The following is a 21,629-nucleotide window of genomic DNA, read 5'->3' as shown; positions in this document are numbered from 1 at the left end:
CAAGGACAGCATTTAGTGTGAAACGACAAGCAGGCATTATATACAAATGAACATACTATTCTTCAAGTCTGAGACTATTTAACTGAATCCTGATGACAGAATGTCAATTTCTAAGTGTCCTCAGCCAGCATAAGAATGGAAGCAATTGATATGAAGCACATTATTTGCATTATGAAAGCCACAGGCAACTGATTATTATCTTGTATTATTAGCCATCAAACTCAGTGACCTATTAGAATAAAATCCATAGGTCACCATTACTCAAACATAGAGGTAACAAGTTCATATGTGGCAGCATGGCAAAAATATTATACAATTATGAGAGACCTATTATAAGAGCTCTAAAACCATGTAAACACACACACACACTGTATATACTTTAAATTATTTAGAAAAGTACAATCACACTTACAAAGAAACAAATCTCTGTAGCAAGGTGTTAATCTTCATAACAACAACCCACCAATGATTTTATTTAAATAAGATTGAATTTCCTTATTTCACCTAATGTGTGAAAAATTATGCATAAATATCTCCTAAATGAAAGTGGCTGGTGTCACAAAGGCTTGACTTTAGTGTATTAATAAAATATGGGAAAATATTTGCGGTCACAAGCAGGAAAAAAAAAAGATGTATTTCAGTGGAAAGTGTGTCTATAAATGTCCTGTGTGTCCTACAGATATTTGTGATTGACCAAGCGTGTCATTTTTTTCTGGAGAAGGAAGAAGGAAGCAGTAGTTGGCTAATCAATAAACATCTGCACTTAATCATCAGGACTTTGCAGATTTTGTCGACTTGGCCACAGCCATTCCAATAAGTCCTGCTAATCCAGCCACACCCAAACCGATACCTCCAACAATGGCCATACCAACCAAGCCATCTGAAAAGACAAAAAAGTGGAAAGAGAGATTATCAGTGTAGTGTTTGGTGATCACCTCCTCATACTGGTGTCTGATTACACCTATAAACACATCTCTTCACCATCACAACTACCGAGATGTAATTCACTCAGTTTTGATACCTGTCAGGCCAAATAACAAGCCAAAGAAAGCAAGTGATGGAAAATAGTAGAGGCACTTCATCACACAGCATTCTGACTCATCACCTGCTGCCAAAACTCTCATCTTGCCTTCCTGCCCTTATTAAGATGTTATTGATTTTCATTTAGATATTTGATCTCGGGTGCTGTTATTAGAACTGCCAGCAAGTGCTATATGTGGCCAAATCCATTAACAGGCTTCAATCTGACGACATTCTGCACACGACAGGATATGCTGTTACGAACACCATCACCACAAACCCTGCACAACATGGACGCCCTTGATATGTAAAATGTAGGCAGAGTGAAGTTCTGAGATTTGTTTGACCTCAACCTGCACTTGCATCAATTTGAAGTGGCACACGTTGCAGAACACCACACACCATATCTAACTGGTATTTACCATGTGGTCTCATATCACTATACACAGCATTATGTGGTACAGCAAGCTCTCTCACACACACACAGTGCAAACATGCGCACACACACAGAAGGCACCTTTCTTCAGGGCCTGGTTGATGAGTTCTTCCAGGTCAAGAGCCTGCTTATTTCCAGGTTCGTTTCTCAGCAGGATGCGAATGTACTTAAGAGCTCTCTCATACTCCTGAGAAAGAGGAAAAGAGAAAGATAAAAAGTCATATATATATATTACTCATGGTTACTCACTAAACTAATGCTTTCATCACATCCTGTCTATTGACTGTGAACATGCTGAGTTATGGTTTTATTAAAATGATGAAATATGCACTTTTTTTAAACAATAAAACAAATCACAATGTAACCTCACAGCTGTTAAAACTAAATCAGTTAATGATACTACACACATCAGCTAAATCAAAAAGAAAAGCAGTTCTCCTTACCTTGAGTCTATAGTTTGCAACAGCCAAGTAGAAGAGAAAGTCTCTCTGGTCATCTTTTGGGCTTTTCTGCACCAGGTCTATAATAATTAAATTTGTATGCTTTGTAACACATGGTTGAGTAAAATCTACAAAACTACAAAAACTCTACAAAGTCTTCCAGTTTATAACTGGATGAAAGAAACTACAATGATAACGTTTTAAAATGAGGCATTAAAACTAGCCATTACTTGAATTATCCACTCACCTTCTAACAGCTGAATGCCTTTCACGATATCATTGCTGTATTTACTTCTGATCAAACACCATGCATACTCAAATTTGGTTTCCTTGGACACAGATCCTTTTGCCAGTTCTGATTTATATTTTTCCTCAAATCTCTGTCAAAGAGGAAATCAACCCAAGTTATGAGAGTTGCTGTAAGGACTATGACAAATATTTAGGTCATTGACGTCTTTCATACATTATGCAATAGCTGTCTACAGGATCATTAAGCCACATGTAAACATTATTATAGGTCTATTATTATAAAACATTGTTTACTTCCCACAGGTGAAACTACACTAATCAACCAACGACTATGGTATATTTTTAATATAAACGTTTGGGCTACATTTAGTCAATGAACTCACATTAATTAATGAAATGATCTGGTGGTGTTGTCTTTGTTTATTATTTTCCTTTAATAATATATTATGACAGAGATAGCTCTCAGTGTACTGGCTAGCATCCTTTGCCCTTTTCTTTCCTGATCGAGATTAGTAGTGTTCAGTTCTAATTATTGTTATGCTTTAAATTCATAAAAATACAAAGGTTTCCTGGTTTCATATCGCTTATGTTTACGTCTATGGACAGTATACAACTGTATCCTGATCCTAAATGATATGGCTTGTATGGCTAGTTATTGATCGGCACGTCGTTCACTCTCACTCGCCTTTAGCAAAACATCTAGTCATCTCACCTTAGTTTGTTACGTTAACTAGCTTGGGTTAGTGATCTAGCTTGATAACTAATGACGTAATATACTTAGCTGGCTGGTTAGCTAACTGACTTCGTTTTGTTTTCTGTTGATTAAACGCAGTATTTGTGTTTCAAGAATACACACTTTAAACTGTCAGTATAATTTACGAGGTTATTAAAAACATTTACCTTTAAATCTTCAGGAGCTACGACGTCTGTCACAATTTCGTCCATGTTGCCGGAAGCTCTGTACAAAATAAAAGTCACTAACAAAACCCCAAATATTTCAAGTGATTTTGAATTGCTGAAAGAACATTTGACTTCACTACAAAGACTAAAATCACAGCAGATAATGTTATTTTACGCCAATCGTTCAGTTATCTGTTAAGGTTGTTCATAATACAAATGTATGCTTCTTAAATATTAAAGACGTGTACAAACGTTTTTTAAAATGTATTTTATTAATCTACTGTTTTTTCACTCTATCACTTTTTGTTCGTTTCCCGGCGTCTGGGATGAAACATACGTAATCACTGACGCAAGCAGGAAGTAGCTGTCAAAACAAAATCCATACTCTAGCTTCAGATTTAAGAGTAAGATAGCTAGGCTAGCTAGGTATGACAGAATTAGTTTGCTGCTTGTAGAATATATTTATTCTACGTTTTGTGATGGCTAGAAAGACCAAGAAAGAAGAATACCATCGCTTCTTCACCGTTACAGATCCACGCACACACGAGAAAGGACATACTGAATATAAAGTAACGGCAAGGGTTAGTAGCAAGCAAGAACACGTTTTTATTGAACATTATTACCACAATAGGTATTTAATGTTCGCTGTATGTCTGTATACAATCTTACAGAAGCGCAGTCATTTCAAATGTGATAACAGTGATTATTTTCGGGCAGACCATTTCATTTCATATCACTTGTTTGGCCTTATCAGGTTTTTTTTCTGACCTAGCCTACCCTCTGACTTAGGATAATCGTTTTATAGCTTCTTATACTTGCATTAATGGTGGTGCATATACACTGACATTCTGTAGCTAGCTAAAGAAATACAATATCATCGTTAGTGTGTTCTCGGCGCCGTTGCAGGGTTTAGCAATGAGCCATTGTTCGCTGGTTGGCTCATCAAATCTCGTGACTGCCTCTGGCATTGAGCTCATTGGGTTGGGTTTACTGCACACTTCCTGTCACAATACTAAAAGAAAGTTTTATTAGATAAGATTAGATGGAGATCTTGAATGTACTTTGTCCTCAATTCTGTTATGTACACACCACTTGCACAAGACTCATAATATTAAACATTTTCCAGCTGTGTACAGTTGTATACAAAATACAGCAATAATCCCCCTTCTCCAATTGTATGTTTCTGTAATGGTATGTATTTTTCTCCATCACCCTTTCCTCTCCCTTCCGCCCATCAGTTTGTGTCAAAGAAGCGGCCAGAGGATGTGAAAGAGGTGGGTAGTGATTCTGTCCAGTTTCTTGGAAACGGAATCTTAATCAGTGATAGTGTTCCTTCTTATGTTAGGTGGTGGTTATTCATGTGCCCATGATGAGAATATAATAAATGCCACAAATCGGTGCTGTAGACAGAGGTGTCATAATGATTGAGCAGTTTCTTAGCTTCACATTAACATAACTTTACATATATTTGGTTATATACCATGTAAGTTCATCATGACGTGATGACATGGCCTTTGTGGATGAAATTTAGCAATTTTACAAAATGTGAATGTGAATTCAACTTAAGCATTCCAAAAAGCACAAAATTAAAGAACCTGAGACGTGGAGATGTTTGAAACAACAGTGTCTTGCTAAGCTATGTTACCTAAAGTGACTCGATCCTGACACCTTGACACAGTCTGAACTGCCCTAGTGAATGTAGTGTGCTTTGGATCGACAGGTAGTGGTATGGAGAAGGTATTCAGAGCTGAAGAAGCTGCATGGAGAGCTGGCGTACACTCACAGGAACCTATTCAGAAGACAAGAGGACTTTCCTTCTTTTCCTCGGGCACAAGTATTTGGTAAGAGCGAAATACAGTGTCAGCTAGACTGTTCTGGTTCAGAGGCGTTGCTGTAGCAATATATGATGTGCTGAAGTCCACGGTGCAATCTTTTGAGATATCTAAGATCTCTTGTCTTGTTTTTCTGTTAACACAATCTGTGTTCATCTCAGGTCGGTTTGATGAGGTGGTGATTGAAGAGAGGAGGCATGCAGCAGAAACCATGCTTCTCTTTACTATAAACATCCCAGCACTGTACAACAGCCCTCAGCTCAAAGAATTCTTCAAGGTCAGATGCTCATGAACACCCATGCACACATACGCAAGCACATGGATTCTCTCTGCCATTCTTGTTTCTTGTCTTTCATTTTTCAGGGAGGAGAGGTGAGCAGGCCATTAGATCCATCTTCTGTCTCTTCTTCCACTTCTCTACCTCCACCTCTCATTCCTTTACCCACGGGCACCAGTGAACTCGGTGCTGAAGAGGAGGCAGGGAGGGAGGCCCCAATTCAGCCCCAGGAATTGGAGTCCGCCCTGGGAGAGCAAGTATTAGGCGAGCCCGAGGTGGCAGTTGAGGCCCTCAGTGACATGGAGGGCAGCCCGGTTCAAGAGAAAGAGAAAGAAGATATCAGCATAGACCAACCCAGCACAGGTGCTGTTCATTTTCTAGTTTATTTAGTCTACTTCAAAAGTTTAAATCTAGCAACCAGCAACCTGAATCTGTACCCAAACAATTCTGTTTCTGGACCAAGCAGCATTATGCCTTCTAGGTGTTTCTTGTACGCTAGTGTACTAGAATGCGACCGGTTCACCAGCTGAAGCAGTTTACCTCATAAGATGATTTTTTCTCAAAAATATATTTTTTATCGTAATGTGTTAGTAATCCCAACACCCATTTTGGATTTTGGCATGTCGTCCACAAGGATGAAAAAACAAACAACCTAAGTAAATGCAGCATGAGATCACACAGCGAAACTCATTTTTGCAACTTTTTGTTTGATTGCAAAATCTGTCTTGAACAGGTCAGTACCCTTTTGCACACTAGATAAGAACTTGCAGACTGGTTAGTTCAAGATTGTCAGTTACAGAAATGTGTTATAATTCTGCATTAATTGACTGTGCATTTTGTGTCATTATCACCTTTATACTGCAGTTACTCGTGCTGAGTCTGCCGATTCACCAACAAATCAATCAGAGGAGTTTGATTTGCTCTTCGACTCCATACTGGAGGAGCATTTGGATGAGGCACCACCCCCCCTCTCAGACAAAGAACTAGCCATGTTCGACCCATGCGCTAAAGAAGGTCTATATGAACCAGACGCCACCAATGCCCCCTTTGCCCTTCAGTGCTACTGACATATTGCCGCCACTCTGTCATTTCTGGTAGCTTATTCCTCTCATTCTGCCTTTCAGATCAACCCTGTGGCTCTCCTGACCATTCTGAGCTCCTGTCCCTCGAACTGACCAATCAAGATGGCACTGGCTGTGAAGAGGAAGCAGGCTATGTGGCCCAGGCAACCAGTGAGCTGCATGTAGCCCTGGAAAAAGAGAAAGAGGGAGAGTACAGTGCAGCAATATCAAGATACAGAGCAGCAGTGGACATCCTCATGAAAGGAGTGAAGGGTGAGGAAATGTTCTGCTCAGTTTAGAGGCAGGTTGTGAGGGTGGGGCAGATGAGACTTGTTCCTGGAGGGTGGGGCAGATGAGACTTGTTCCTGGAGGGTGGGGCAGATGAGACTTGTCCCTGGAGGGTGGAGCAGATGAGACTTGTTCCTGGAGGGTGGGGCAGATGAGACTTGTCCCTGGAGGGTGGGGCAGATGAGACTTGTTCCTGGAGGGTGGGGCAGATGAGACTTGTTCCTGGAGGGTGGGGCAGATGAGACTTGTTCCTGGAGGGTGGGGCAGATGAGACTTGTCCCTGGAGGGTGGGGCAGATGAGACTTGTCCCTGGAGGGTGGGGCAGATGAGACTTGGTCCAGGAGTTACTCAGCAAGGATACCTGGAAGAGCCTACTAGTGTTCTACACACAAGCAGCCAGGTGGCAAATATGCAAATTTGCACAACCCATTTATATAGTATAAAAAATTTATGAGAAAAAGAACAGTAAGTTTAGAGTAAATGAACCTTTCTGGTCAGTGTCATCTTTGATGCGCTGCCTTGAATGGTCACACTAGTGTACAAAATGGCAAAACCAAACAGAAGAATACAAGTCAGACTGATATTGCTCTCAAATGAGCCTGTTGACACATTCATAAACTCAGTGCGGCTTGGCACCCCATAACTCCAGACTAAAATTGGAAAGTAGAATGAATTAATCAATGAATTTGGGGTTGAAAATATGAAGTTGAATGTTGAATGAATGTTTAATAACTTTAAGGTTGTCATGTTTAACAGATTATCCCATTTGACAGATTAACCTGTTTAATAGACTATCTGACCATTTAACCGTAGACGCTGATACTCATATTACAAGTAGACTGTAGACGCTGCTACTTTTCCAGGACCACAGCAGTGTAGATTGCGTCAAGAGCTGTTCGTCTGCATCCGCTATCGTCCCAGAGACCTGAGACTGCAGGACTGATCATCAGATACACCGCCCCACTGAATCTTCTATACACGTACAATACTGCTACTGTCATTTAGCAGTTGCTGAAGGTGTTGCTGATAGTCGCTGTCTATGGGAAGATCTTCCGTTGCAACACAATAATTCTGACGACAGTGCAACACCTGTTATCCTGACCTGTTAGCATAATCTCTGTCTGTCCCTTCGCCATCTCTGATTAAATGTTTTCAATCTGATCGCATTAAGCAATATTGTACAAACAGCATGAATGCGCAGCTTGTGAGAACTTGCTTCTGTGTGAACGGAGCAGTTTATGTAGGTCATTTTTACAGCAGTTTTATAAAGATACAAGCATGTGGTGAACCTGAAGTGCTTATGTAAACTGATTATATAAACGTATAAGAAATCTGAGAATATGTGAATATTCCTGCACTGTAAATTCCACAGTAAAGGAATTTGCACAGAAGAATGCAAATAAATGAAGTAGCCCCGCCCCTTTGTGATGGCCCCCGCCCTTGCTGGGGGAAAGTGACATTTACAATTTATGAACTGGACTTTTTACTCATTATCCACTATTTGGGGTTTAAGAAGCTGTGAAAGATGCAGAACTAGTTTTTCTCCCAAAATGTATAAACAGAGATCCTGTGCAGAAATGCAATATTGTTCATCTTTAGAAATGGTCCAGGTATTTTCGACTTTGTTGCTATAAGGACTTGAATCTTGAATGCTAAATTAATGCCCCCCTGTCTGGCTGTAGGAGAAGCAGATCCCCAGCAAAGAGAAGCGGTGAAGAGGAGAGTAGCGGAATGCCTGGAGCACGCAGAGAGACTGCTGTCTGTCCTCACACCCACTCACCAGGACAACACGTAGAGCTCATACACACTCCTTTATGTTCATTATAGTGCACCCTCTACAGTCACTGCAAAACACTCTCTCAAACACACACACACATCTCTCACACTCATGCTGAAATCTAACTCTTCAACAGCCCACATGACACACACACACACACACACACGTACATATACACACACTCTTTACTCACACAATTACCTACCAGCATGCTTAGCCTACTGGATATACAAATAGGCCCATGCAGAGAGTATGGGCCATGTATTTTAACACTATGTATATGTGGCTGTAGCACTGTAAATACCTACATTTGAGAAAAGCTGTCAAAATAAACTGGTACTTGAATCTTTCCAGCCTTAAAAACGTTCTTCTGAAATTATTTCAGAATAAGTAAAACATAATTTTTCCCAATTTTGTTTAATCTAACCTTTTATTAGAAAGAAAAAATGCAGTGAGCTACTTCAGGTGTAATTGCTTTAAGCTGCCACCAGGTGGTCTGACGTCCAGGCTATTTCAGAGATCAAGATTCAGAGGTTGGATAAGTCCAAAACTGTTTCATACTTTGATGACCTCCATTAAATTCTGATAAAGAGGGAAAATAAGTATGAATACAGAAGATATGAGACAATAGAGCTAAAAACTGAAGCACAATTAGAAGATCAGTGGGATCATCTCTTTATTGTAGTGGATGGAAAATCCTCCTCTTTATGTTTTCTCACCCTTGTGATTCTGATCTCTCCATGTCCCTCTCCTCCCTCCCATCTCAGTGTTTATGTATGCATATATGTATGCATGTATGTGTTTGTCTATTTCTCCGTGATGCTTGCAGGCATTGTCAGAGTGGTGAGATGTGGAATGGAATGGAAAGAGGTTATTACACCTGTGTGTGTGTGTGTGTGTGTGTGTGTGTGTGTGTGTGTGTGTGTGTGTGTGTGTTTAGAGAGATGGATGAAGAGACAAAGAGCGAAAATGGGGAGGTGGAGTGTGTTTTGGCATTAGCATGCTGAGAGTGTCAGCACTCAATGTGCCTCTCTCCCCCTCTCCATCCTGCTCTCATCCCTCGTTCTCTCTCTCTCCCTCTCTCTCCCTCCCTCCCTCCCTCCCATCCTCTCTCTCCTCAGTGTCCATGGCAATTATGCCATCAAAACACTCCAGCCAAAGAGGATAATTGCATCCTGAGTGCTGGGGGAGAGTGAGCAGGAGAGTGAGTGAGAGTGTATGTGACTGTGTGTGTGTGTGTGTATGTGTGTGTTTGTATATAAGAGAGAGTGATTCAATAAGTTAGCATATGTGTGTACAGGAGAGAGAGTGAGCGCTAGAGAGGACCACAGTACTTTAGAATAAGTAAGGTTCTAGACAACACTGTAGGAGTCATTTTGGTCAAAGATCAAAGAATCAGTTTGCTCTGCTAAGTGGACTAAAACTCCATTAAACTCCCTCCCATTTCTCTCTCTCTTTCTCTCTCTCTCTCTCTCTCTCTCTCTCTCTCTCTCTCACACTTTTGTTTAGGCTTCCCTAAGGTATGTTTCTCTGTACTCTGCTTCTGATGTAGTTCCTACAGACAGGTGATGGATCTTTTCACATGTGCACATCCTCTTTTACTGTCCTCTTCCTCTACAGTCCAAATCCTCTTTTTTTGTCCTTATTACCTCTCACTCACTCCCCCTCCCTCTGTCACCTTGCCCAAGGCTTTGTGGGTGAGTGCACGCATACACATACACACATAAATTTTCCCTCAAAGGGAATCAATAGGCAAACACTTTGTCCATCGACTCTCTCTCTCTCTGTCTGTGCTTGCTTGTCTGACTTTCATTCTCTCTCTCTCTCTCTCTTTCTCTCTCTCTATCTCTCTCTCTCTCTGCCTGTATGTTTTTTTTTTTATTCCAGGCACGTTTGAAGTCATATTGCAATATGTTTGATCATGACTCTTTTAAATTAAGCATTTTGATTGTGTCTCCTACTGAGTGAAAGGACTGAGAGTTAGGTGGCATTTTGAAAACGCTGCACACAAATGGCCATAACCCAGCTGCATGTATTTCACTGCTCTTTGTTCAAATGACTCATAAATTTTAACAGGGAAGCTGTCAGTCATTTGGCTCCAGTTCAAAGGATTCTGTTTCCTGTGTGCAGTTGTAACAATTCAGTGGCATAGTCAGTGTTCAGCCACACTCGTGAGGGCTTATATAGGGCTTGCAGTGCAATCTGATCCTTTTGTAAAAGAAAGAGTTTAACTACCGTTACATGTTAAATTTGAGTCCTTTGGTTCCTGAATATTCATAGGCCACCATACACAGCCAGATTACCTTATTTTATTCAGTGTTACCGTTTGTTACATATTGCCTACATGAGCGTACTGTGCTGTGTCATTTTCTATTTCTGTCTAACCTTTGCTCCGGTATTTTTTATACCTATTCAAATGTTTTTGTTTACTCAGATCTCTAGCTGCCAGCTCTCTTTATTAAAAAGGCTTTGTGTCACATTTCTTGTTTCCATAACAACAGTGGCCGCTGATTATTGTGGGCTGGTTGGTTGGTGGAGAACTGCTCTGAAGTGGGAAAGGGAGTGATCTGACAATGAAAATGAATAAGGGGTAGCAGACAGACGCAGAGTACTTTTAAATTGTAAGATGAAGAGGTTTTTTTCCCCCGGCAGACACAGAAATGTCCCAATAACGCGAGGCACAATGTCAGCTTCATGACATTCTGAGGCCTGTAAAACTATATGTTATAGCCTAGAGATTTTACACGTCCGATTGGATTTTGAAAACGTTACCTAAGGAAGCATTCAAACTAGCATTCAAACACCAAAAGTGTGGGCTTTAGTAATGATATAGTACTTTGGTGGCCAGTGAAATACTCTGGATTAACTGGATTAACCGTTGGATCAAACGGTTTTTGATTGGTGGAGGTCCTTTGCCGGAAAGCTACCCCACGTGGAGAGACAGAGACGCTCTGTGTGTGTGTGTGTGTGTGTGTGTGTGTGTGTGTGTGTGTGTGTGTGTGTATGTATGTGTAGAGCAGGACTGAAGGCAGCAGCACAAACTGACGGACATCCCTCCCTCGCACCTCAACGCCTACTGGACAATTACACGGCGATAGTGCGCGACGTTGGGGGATAGACAGCGCTAGACAGGAGCGATCGCAATAACAGGAAACTCGGTGGCACTTTGCGTGTTGCTGCTCGATGACCACCGGGCACGGGTCGACCATATGCTTGTTTAGGAACTGAAAATCATCAAGAAATCACAGTTCAAAGTGACCGTTCGGACACGTTTTCAGCTAGACTGTAGAGTAAGTTATTTTTATATATTTGAAATACCCGACTGCTGTTTAAATACTGTGTACCAAGTCATTTGTTTGTCCTTCAAAATAGCTTGGTTCGTTTATCTGTTTATCTGCGACAGAGGCAGCGCGGTGACAGTTTACAAATGTCAGTGCGTCAGTCAGAGGCACAGGAATTTGGGGGAGCCCAACACGACGGCGTCCTCGGGCTAGACCTCACACCCGACGAGGAACTTAAAAGCAATACGTTTTTAGACATATACTTTCCCGTTCAATTTTATATGTAAACCTATAAAATTAACTCGCCGAATGCTGTGTCCCGTGGTCGTTATAGAGGTTTGCCTTTAAATAATAGTATAAAAACACAATGATATAAAATTACAACGTAGTAATTACTAGGTCGTTTTATTGAACGTAATGAAGGTGAAAGCTGTTAAACGTTAGATCTCTTTCCAGCATCCATTCATCTATCCACGTATAGCGGGTAAACCAGTGATGGAAGTTACGAGTTACCTTTCTCACTGAGCCGTGTAAGGCTCTGAGCCCAGCTTTCAGTTTGTGCACTACTGTAATCTCTTTAAAAATATTTACTCTTTTTCACTTTATCTATGATGTAGTGTTGTGTCTGTGTAGTAGAGAGTGAGAGCAAGAGAGAGAGAGAGAAGGATGAGGGAAAGAGAGTCAACAATCCGAATAAACAGTGGATACAGCTGTTCATGAGCTGATAACGCAGGAAAGAGACAGGTGATGTTGATAAAGATAACAGCGAGTGAGCCGTGCCAGTTTTAAACACCGACATAATTACAGATGAGCAAATTTAATTTGTTCTTCCTCGAATGCAGAATCCCAAGCAGAGAAGAGGGGTGATGGATTCCTCTTCGGAGTCTTTCCCGCAGCAAACGTCGCAGGTGTACCCCTTCGACCTGTACCGCAGTCCTCGAGAGTCCACCTCCACCGGCCCACACCAATCCGGGGGCAGCCCCGCACCTTTCTCCATCCTTTCTCCTCTTCTGCACCCCAACAGCACCTCCCAGAGGTGGAGCGGATATAGGCAGCGGCCATGCTTGTTCTCCGAGCTGCCGTCTCGCACGGAGGTCGGAGGGGAGGATGCGGAGTTGTCGGGGAGGAGGGCGGCAGCGGGCGGGGCACGCGTCTCCCAGTACCGATTTGGAGAGAGGGGAAGGGGCGTGGCCTCTGAGCCTGGTGACTGGAGCCAGGACCTTGTGAGGGTGAAGAGGCTTAGAGTGGACAACATGGCGAGGAGGGAGGGAGAGGTGGGGAGAGAGGGGTACAGAGGGAGGGGGAGCGTGGCCCCGATGGCCAGGGACGAGAGGAGCGGAGATGAACGGGGGAGGAGGAAGGAGATCAGGGAGGGGAGGCAACGGCAACGGCGCGAGCTGAAACTTCAGTTCGAGGAGACCAGGGGACGGCTGCTGGAGCTTCAGCGCAAGGTGTGGAGAGCATACGGAGAACAGCAGACAGAAGAGGAGAAAACAGGGGGAGGAGGAGAAGATGATGGGGTAATAGACGAGGTGGTGGAGATGTTCTCTGAAGGAGAAGGTGATGATCATCTCACAGAGGAGCTCTCTCCTCCCCTGTGCTCTTCTGCGAAAAACCACGAATGTTCCCTGAACGGGCGGGCGGACAGGTTTCCCGACGCCTCGGTGGATGTAGAGCTGAATGAAGGAGACATGTGGCTAGGCTGTAGCCTGGTGCAGGGAGACTGGGAGATCGCAGGAGGCAGTGAGAAGTTTGCCCAGGCCCTCAAGAAGGAGTTGGCCAGCGTGGTGGCTCGGGTGATCGACAGGGTGGTCCGCCTCTACGCTGCAGACCCTGCACCAGCTCCTGCTGCAGCTCTGCTCCAGGGGCCTCTCACCAGCAGATCACTGGCTCCGAATCCAGCCAAGAAACCAAGGCCCAGCACAGCAGAGCACACGGTAGATCAAGCCGAGGCTCTGCCACTAGTCATAAAGAGACCCCAGGACAAGAGGAATCCCCTACCCGAGGGCAAACCCAAGAGCGCCTTGATTCCTCAGTCGAACCCCAGCTTACCGCTTTTACCACTCTTACCCCAGCCCCCTCTACCCACACTAATGCCCCCCAGGAACAAGGACCCCTTCATGCCGTCCTGCGCTCCCACCCCCCCTGCCCTACCCCTGCCACTTCTGCATTACACCATGCAGCAGCTCTTCGCCCGATCTCTCTCCACCATGCCATTCCACAAAGATGCCCTCTCCAACGAACCCTTCATGGAATTTCGCTCTCACAATCTGTCGTTCCCCCCCGTGCCTCTGTTGGGGCAGTTAAATCCCCCTCTGTCCGACAGGGGTAGGGATGAGGGGATGAGAGCGGGAGGTGTTGGAGGGCTAGACGGAGGAGAGGCGGCTCTTTTTCTTGGCTCTGGGGCAATATCCTTTTTTAAAAAAAACAAACAAAAAAGTCACACAGGGAGAAAGAAAAATAAATTGCAGATTAGACTTTTGACAGTGACAGTTTCCTTCTTGATGGCCTCTTATGTATTAAATATTAAAACATTTATTTTATTTTAAATGTAAATTGCAGTGTTTTCTGCTAATCTTAGCCAATATCTGTTTAGTGATATATTAGAAGTGATATTTTATCGTTCATATTTGTTATTTTTCAATTTAATGTGAATGTGTTTTTTATAGCTTGTCTAAGCTTGACTAATAGAGGAAAAAAAATATGAATTACATTCCAAATCAAAATAAACTATCACGAATTAAAAATATTTTGGCTCAGTCTTGGAAGGACAACATTGGAATTAAAATATTCAGAATTGCTGTATGTCAGCGAGTGATATTTTTACTCCGGTGTAGTGTTCAAGGTCTAACTTTCTACTTATTTATCCCTTTGTGTGATTGCTCATATGTGTGCATTAAGCATGTGTTATAGTCTAATTTCCTTAACTGCTTGAACTCTCAGGAGGGTCTCTCCCCATGTCATTTAAAGAAAGCCAAGCTAATGTTTTTCTACACACGCTACCCCAGCTCCAACACATTAAAGACTTACTTCCCTGATGTCAAGGTACTCTTTCATCACCATGGGAACATCTATTTACAACACAATAATAGTGACGCAAAACACAATTATTAGCAGTTAGATACAGTAATTACTGCTGGACGTTCACACATTTTCAAATTTTATGTAAAATTTTTTGCATACAATTAAACATTACATGATCAAATGAATGCCATTTCATAAAAGCACAAAGGATAACTATTTTTTTAAAACATTTTCTACTCCACTACATTCCACCGAAAGATAGTTAATTATTACAGTTCCTGATGAACTACCTTAATTCACAGTAGTGTTCAGCCGCCATAGTACCACTGTATATTTTAGCACTTATACGTTTTTCCTGTTTATATCATGCTTAGCTTATTTTGTATAATATCTGATCTAACTCCTCCTCTGATCTTCCCTCCCCACAGTTCAACCGCTGTGTCACCTCTCAGCTCATTAAGTGGTTTAGTAACTTCAGAGAGTTCTTCTACATTCAGATGGAGCGGTTTGCGCGGCAGGCCGCCCGAGAGGGCCTCGCCCCTGCCCGGGAGAGGGCACTGCACCTGAGCCGCAACTCCGAGCTCTTCCGCATTCTTAACATGCATTACAACAAGAGCAATGACTACCAGGTGGGCGAGTAGTTGTGTGCGACAGTGCTGTTCTGCAGCATGTGTCTATGTGTGGGTGTGTTAGCGTCTGTCTTTTTTTGCCCAGGTGCCAGACAGGTTTGTGGAGGTGTCCGAGCTGGCCCTAAGGGAGTTCTTTGCTGCCATCCAGAGTGGGCGAGATGCTGACCCCTGCTGGAAAAAGTCCATCTATAAGATCATCTGCAAACTTGACAGCCCTGTTCCTGACAGCTTCCGCCTTCCAGGCTGCCCCATGGACCCGCACCGCATGGTGTGAGTGCCTGCAGGGCCAGCCACATGCACACACATCCCATAGCCTAAGGCTTAACACACACACACACACACACACAACAAGAAGGTTAGCATTGGAATGCACACCCACACACAATGCCTGCAGCTCAGCAGTGGCCCAAACAAACTGACAAATGCCAACACACACACACGCACGCACACACGCACGCACGCACACACACACACACGCTAAAATATTTTACATTCAATAACTGGAACCACATAAAATTTAAATAATTTGGAGAGAGAGAGAGGTATCTATACATGTACATACGTTTTGAAGGCATTTGTTTGTTGCCTTCCAAGAGAATGAAACACGTGTCATAAATGAAGGTAAATACACTTTGAATGTACACTTTATAGGTCACTGAATAGATGTTAGAATTTGGGCGGTTATGAGAGAAAAACAAAACATTATTTGGAGATGTCTAAAAAGGTTTTCTATTTACTTGCTGAAACCTTATTTACATGTATTTATCAAGAAAATTAGACGGTTAAAAATGTTGGGCCTATATTCGGTCTTTTCATTGTAATTTTATATTGAGCTTGTTTTTTTTGTCATGCTATTTGAATATGTGTTGATTTCATGAGGCATTAAGTCGAAAATGTGAATTTTGATGTGGTCGTACTAACCTTAATTAAACGAATGTTAAAGCACTTGCAGTAGCAGCATTTTATGACATGTACGTACTCCTCTTTGCCAAGTAAACAGTTTGCCACGCAGATAGCAAGGTAGCGGGAGGTGAGATCAGCGGTGTAAGACGTGACAGGGTCATTTACCCCTGAGACTAAGTCCAAACGCCTGACAGGCAGCACGAGCCATGACGCGTTGGAATTAACTTCATTCTGACCTTCTGCCCAGTCTTTCTGGAACCAGCTCGTGCAAGTTCCCATGTCCTATGTGTCGGAGATTGTTGTTTTCTTTTACTATTTGATTATACCTAATAGTTTTACATCAAAACGTTCATCCGAGGACGAATTTAAGCGCTGCATTATCTGTAGTTTTAATTTAAACAATCAGTAGCCAGATATGGAAGGTGATGGGAAGGCCGACACTAAATCAAAATCAAATGAAAAACATTAGGCTACTTTTATGACTACGTGAAATTAATTATCGAAACGAGCATTTGCAATTTTTTGGCCTACGTTTATGTCATTGCGCACATCCTTTCCATACTGTCATTCACGCGGATGCGGTGAACTAGGAGTTGTGCGCTCACATGTGACCTAATGTCCCACGATGGCGCTGCAATGGTTACTGCTGGTGGAGCTCGCTTGGTACGTCTGTTGTTTTGTTTGCGGAATCATCACTGCTGCTTCAGTTACAGTCTCCCAGGTAATCGTCAAAAACATGCCATATTCATGTTTTCTGGTAAAAAAGCTCTGTAGGTGTATGTTACTTTGCTACACTTGATACGTCCGTTAAAGTTGCCAAATAATATGACCCCACGAAACTATCCTGACTAAATAACGGACAACACAGACATGTTTTGACCACAATAGTTGTACATTAACTTAAGACGCGTAGGTTAGGCTAAATAGTGATCAGCCTACTGCCATTTGTAATCTTTTAATTTTTCGTGAAACTTTTGAACCGTCAGTTGTAACTGTGCAGTTAGTCTTGGAGTCGACATAGTGTTAAAAAATAAATGCATAGCATGTCGATTTTAGTGTGTATAACGATTTTAGTGTGTATAATGTTCTATATTTTTGTAACATTTTACTATACCAGTAAGTTCAACCATGCGTCGTTTATGCGTCATGAAATTAATCTCGTGTCATATGACTTGTGAAAACGTTAGCAGCGTGCTGCATATTATTACAACTAAATCGATTATGTAATACAAAGGGCATAGCCGATGTTCTTCAGGAGGGTAAATGTGTCAGATATACGCTGCAAATAATCTGAAATTATATTTTAAAATAGTTGAAGTTTGAAGCAATTTGAGGAAGCAAAGCTGATGTGGTGCTAAATCGAAGTCGCCATCCCTTCCGTGTTTTCACCACTCTCCCGTTTCACTTTTTGTCATGTGACCAACTGTTTCTCGGTTCTATTTAGTAATTGGTCAGATGGATAAAGAAACGATAACTGGAGCGTGTAGTTTAAAGTTTCACACCGACAGTGGGGAATCCCACTTTTATGTCTTGGTGTAAGGTTGCATGCCAATTCTTCCTAACTAAGAGGTAGATTAATTGCATCACTGTACAAGACTTCCAAGTCATGGAATAGTAATAAACCACCTCTGTGATTGCTTGACTTTCTATCTCTCTCTCATATGTGCATGTACATCCATACAGGGTGACTTTCATGGGAGATGTATGCTGTATGGCTCGGTGACCTTCAACAGTTCAGACATCAGTGTAAGCTGGTCAAGCTCTCCCTCTGTGTGTTACTTCGTATCAGCCATCTCTGTGTGTGTAGCAATTTTCTGTTTCTCCACCACTCTCTACTGGGTCTACACATATTTCATCGATGGAGAGCTCAAAAGGTTAGAAGCCAGAGGTCAACATTTTGCATTTAGGAATAGTTCTGAAGTGATGAACATACACAATATTAGTCAATCCTTATTTCCCAACCAACTTCTTATGGATTTTTCCCCCCTCAGTATTCAGTTCAAATATGTGGATGTACTTGTTGTGTAAGGTAAATATTTATTTGTGCACCACTGTGTGATCATCTCTTCCGCTTTAAGAGAGCGAATATGGATGGGCATTACTTTGGCTGTGTGCGCAGTCTTCCTGTTTTTCCTCGTGGTAACGGGTTGCATCTTGAAAATGGGCCGAATCAAACTGTGTGAGTCGGTGCTCCATGTGCCCAACATAACCAGGTGAGGACAAAACTCCACATGAATCGCTAATGGATGGAGCGGCTCAAAGCCAATGGCCGCTTGGCAATCTGAGCGGTCCGTCGTGCGGCGCGTGTACGGGCATGACCAGAACACACTGCTCGCTCGCGCTAATGGCTGTGGCACGTTATTGTTTTGTGTGTTTTGCAGATGTGACGAAGCACAGAGCAAACCATGGAAAAGCCCGGTCAATGGGAGCAGTTTCTTCTCTAAACTGCACAATGCTGAAGTATATAGCCACACCTCTCGTTCTGTGACTGTCTGAGTCTCTCCTCTGCTCCTCTTACTGTGTTTACTGCCCTTGTGTTCTCTGTAATCTCCATGTTTAAAAACAAAAATTACATGGTAAGAGCCTGCACGCTGAAATCAGACTTGACTAAAACCAATCCATGTGTTTCATTTTATTTCCATAATGTGTTAAATATTGTGGACTGCCTTAGAGAAATTCAAAACTTTGATTTAAGAGCAGAATGTTTGGATCAGTTTAGTTTAAGTATTCAGTATTTCAAAATGTGGGGAAAAAAAGCCTGAAAGGGGTGACTGAGCATAAGGGCATGTTGTGAAGTTGTGGTGTGTGTGTGTGTGTGTGTGTGTGTGTGTGTGTGTGTGTGTGTGTGTGTGTGTGTGTGTGTGTGTGTGTGTAAGTGTAAGAGTGATCCTGTGAGGTTTCTGTGGGAGTGTTTGTGCATAAGCATAATGTCTCGGGCAGAAAAAAGCTCTGATGAGTCAGTAATGTCTGCAGTACAGTTAAATTTTAGCCACCTCAGCGAAGGGTTGTGGCATCCTGAGAGGAGACCTAGAATCTGAATAAAGCATTGCAGTAGCCAGGTGAGAATATACCCCAGTCGTCAAACAAATGTGTGGGTATGCTACAGGTCATATCTGTCTGTTGCTAGATCAATGTAAGGTCATTGAATGAAAAAAAAGAGTTGGTCTAAAGGTGTTGTGTGTTTGATTTTACCTTTACTTTAAGGCTTCATGATAGGGACAGGCCTGTCATATTTAAGAATACATCAAGGGAATTATATAAATAGGGTTTCCCAGTCATGGACCCTGAGTACTGCACAGTTTAGTATTTTCCCCATTCCCAACAACCTGGTTCAACTCCTCTTGTTTAACTTAAGAAGCCCTTAGGAATCTGTTAATATTATATATATATATATATATATATATATATATATATATATATATATATATATATATATATATATATATATATATATTATATAATAATAATAATAATACATTTTATTTGTAACGCACTTTACATTTGAAGCAAACAACAGTTTAAGAGACAGTGCTACAGGCATCGTGTTGGCAGGCATTGTATTTATATCCTGAGCCTTTTATTTAATTACTACAAATATTATTTTGCTTGTTTTTGATCAATGGGGTATAATCAAGTCTGATTAGAATTATATATCTTTGCCAGCTGTCACTTCAAAAAGTACACTCGGGAACTAAGTATTTTCACACCATTCATACAGTTATGAATTAACCCCGCCTCTCCCAGCTCAAGTTTCATACAGAATCATCAGGCTTAGCATTAGTTGAAACGTTTCACACCAGTCTGAGAAAAGCGTTATTGTTCATTTTACTTCCCTGTGCGAGCACACTCGTTTTTGTTTTTAACATCCTGTCAGCCTCTCAGTCTGCTTTAAATCCCTTTTTCAGACTGCCTACATGAGCAGACTCTTCTTTTAGCAGTGGTTTGAAATAACATTTTCATTATCTTTTTGATGAGTTAATTTTGTATGCTAAGTAGCTTTGTCTTTCCCTCTGTTGCTCTCTCTTTCAGATTGCAGTGTGGGTGAATTTCTTTGGGTGGGTGATCATAGCTGTTCTGGTGGTGGTCCAGCGGAGGTGGGGCTCGGACAGCAGATCACAGCTAGAGGACCCGGGAGCCAGCCCTTCTGAAACTGAACCCTTCCTCAAACACCCTGAATGGCCTCAGAGAACTCAATGAATGCCCTCAGGCACACACACACACAAGCACACCCAATTGTGTTCCAGATACACACACAGTCACTCACAGAAACTGACAAACACAGACACACACAGATGCTAACTGAGAAGATGGGTTTTTGGCTGCACCAGTCAGTGGTTTTGGTTATGCTCACTAGCAGTATCAAGGCTTTGTTGCCATGGCTACTGATCTGCCATTGGCAACAGTAGCCTGGCAGTTACGAGAATGGTTGCCAGATTGGTCTCTGACCTATACTGTATTATATATACTGCTTAAGTTCCTTACATTTTGACTTGATTGTTGACTAGATTATCTGATATGTAGGCTTAAGTGTCTGTGAGATCTGTGGTCATGAGACCGCTGTCTTTAGTCTCTGACAGATGTTAGTTAACATTTAAAAGGTGTTAATCTTTGGTTTATATTATTAAATAAAACCGTTACCTGCACTTATGTGCCACAAAATTCAGCTTACGCTTTGTTAAGTTTGCTTTGGTGTACTGTTACTTTTAAGAACATCCGTTGTGGCTTTGCATATTTGCACATTAGCGCCCCCTGCTGTCTGTTTTCATATATTACTATATTGGAATATCTGATATCAGCATTAGACGGTCCGAGTTATTTATGTCGTTTTCCTCTGTAGTGCTGTTTTTCAGTTGTACTTTCTACAAGACATGTAAACTTTGCTATTCATGTATTTTACAAAATGTTTGATCAACCATCCAATTTGTTGCATCATTTTAAATAGGGCTTTCTAGCACACAAAGGGGTGTGTGTGTGTGTGTGTGTGTGGGAGAGAGCGAGCCAGAGAGAGACACCACAGGTTGGGTTGACAGGGACATAAATCTATCTATGATAAGACCTGTTTGGTGTGGGCTATGTGCCAAAACCATGCTGCTGTCACAGGTCTAAAGTATTCAAAGGCACACTGTCCTTTTTACTGTCCTCACACACAAAGACGAGTGGGGCTTTATCTGTCCATAGCCTAAAAACAAGAGTCTGCTTCCTCAACATTTATGGTAGTTTCAGTCCGGTCATCGGTTGCTGTTCAGAGCAGTCACTTTAGTCACATAAGACAGCAGATCTGTCTTATGAGTTGTACTGGGTATTGGGTTATAGCTCATTTTGAATATGTAGTGTATGTAATATGGACACACATCTGAAGAATCCCATAAATGTGTTGTTAACTAGTTGGGTTTGTGTGCGGTTATAAGCGTCCTGTTGTACGTGAACGCTGTCGTCTGATGATTTCTGAGGAGATGCACTGGCAGGGGAAGCTTACGATCGTCTTCACCCTCCTAGAAAAGACACAAAAACA

The 21,629-nt window shown here is 42.0% G+C and overlaps 4 protein-coding genes across 8 annotated transcripts; 3 read left to right on the top strand and 1 right to left on the bottom strand.

The window, feature by feature from the left end:
- Nucleotides 1-439: 439 nt before the first annotated feature.
- On the bottom strand, nucleotides 440-3,201 carry fis1 (fission, mitochondrial 1). Its single transcript, XM_076972655.1, has 5 exons — nucleotides 3,046-3,201; nucleotides 2,144-2,276; nucleotides 1,900-1,976; nucleotides 1,538-1,643; nucleotides 440-880 (listed from the first exon to the last, which is right to left on the bottom strand). The coding sequence occupies exons 1-5, from the start codon at nucleotides 3,088-3,090 to the stop codon at nucleotides 771-773; spliced, it is 471 nt and encodes a 156-aa protein (XP_076828770.1). The 5' UTR covers nucleotides 3,091-3,201; the 3' UTR covers nucleotides 440-770.
- Nucleotides 3,202-3,384: 183 nt separating this feature from the next.
- snx15 (sorting nexin 15) lies at nucleotides 3,385-8,629 on the top strand. Its single transcript, XM_076972652.1, has 8 exons — nucleotides 3,385-3,626; nucleotides 4,284-4,319; nucleotides 4,766-4,886; nucleotides 5,039-5,154; nucleotides 5,241-5,517; nucleotides 6,019-6,168; nucleotides 6,279-6,488; nucleotides 8,186-8,629. Exons 1-8 carry the CDS (start codon nucleotides 3,525-3,527, stop codon nucleotides 8,296-8,298), a joined length of 1,125 nt encoding a protein of 374 aa, XP_076828767.1. The 5' UTR covers nucleotides 3,385-3,524; the 3' UTR covers nucleotides 8,299-8,629.
- A 137-nt stretch (nucleotides 8,630-8,766) lies between these two features.
- prox3 (prospero homeobox 3) lies at nucleotides 8,767-16,159 on the top strand. Of its 4 annotated transcripts, XM_076972644.1 has the most exons (7): nucleotides 8,767-10,901; nucleotides 11,296-11,570; nucleotides 12,179-12,305; nucleotides 12,404-13,969; nucleotides 14,499-14,606; nucleotides 15,014-15,214; nucleotides 15,300-16,159. In XM_076972644.1, the coding sequence occupies exons 4-7, from the start codon at nucleotides 12,428-12,430 to the stop codon at nucleotides 15,486-15,488; spliced, it is 2,040 nt and encodes a 679-aa protein (XP_076828759.1). In that variant the 5' UTR covers nucleotides 8,767-10,901; nucleotides 11,296-11,570; nucleotides 12,179-12,305; nucleotides 12,404-12,427; the 3' UTR covers nucleotides 15,489-16,159. The 4 variants fall into 4 exon arrangements, with proteins under 4 accessions (XP_076828759.1, XP_076828760.1, XP_076828758.1 ...); XM_076972645.1 differs by having other exon boundaries at nucleotides 8,767-11,570; nucleotides 12,198-12,305; XM_076972643.1 differs by having other exon boundaries at nucleotides 8,767-11,570; nucleotides 12,195-12,305.
- A 169-nt stretch (nucleotides 16,160-16,328) lies between these two features.
- On the top strand, nucleotides 16,329-20,760 carry tmem179ba (transmembrane protein 179Ba). Of its 2 annotated transcripts, none has more exons than XR_013120891.1 (5): nucleotides 16,329-16,838; nucleotides 17,801-17,991; nucleotides 18,196-18,330; nucleotides 18,499-18,693; nucleotides 20,147-20,284. XR_013120891.1 is itself a non-coding variant. In XM_076972653.1 (5 exons), exons 1-5 carry the CDS (start codon nucleotides 16,743-16,745, stop codon nucleotides 20,312-20,314), a joined length of 669 nt encoding a protein of 222 aa, XP_076828768.1. In that variant the 5' UTR covers nucleotides 16,599-16,742; the 3' UTR covers nucleotides 20,315-20,760. The 2 variants fall into 2 exon arrangements, 1 of the variants encoding a protein (XP_076828768.1); XM_076972653.1 differs by having other exon boundaries at nucleotides 16,599-16,838; nucleotides 18,499-18,577; nucleotides 20,147-20,760.
- Nucleotides 20,761-21,629: the final 869 nt, after the last annotated feature.

Source organism: Brachyhypopomus gauderio, chromosome 14 (genome assembly GCF_052324685.1).
Source record: "Brachyhypopomus gauderio isolate BG-103 chromosome 14, BGAUD_0.2, whole genome shotgun sequence".
NCBI classification, from domain to species: domain Eukaryota; kingdom Metazoa; phylum Chordata; class Actinopteri; order Gymnotiformes; family Hypopomidae; genus Brachyhypopomus; species Brachyhypopomus gauderio.
Note: the sequence above shows the minus strand (reverse complement) of the source record. Positions and strands in the feature narration are given on the sequence as shown.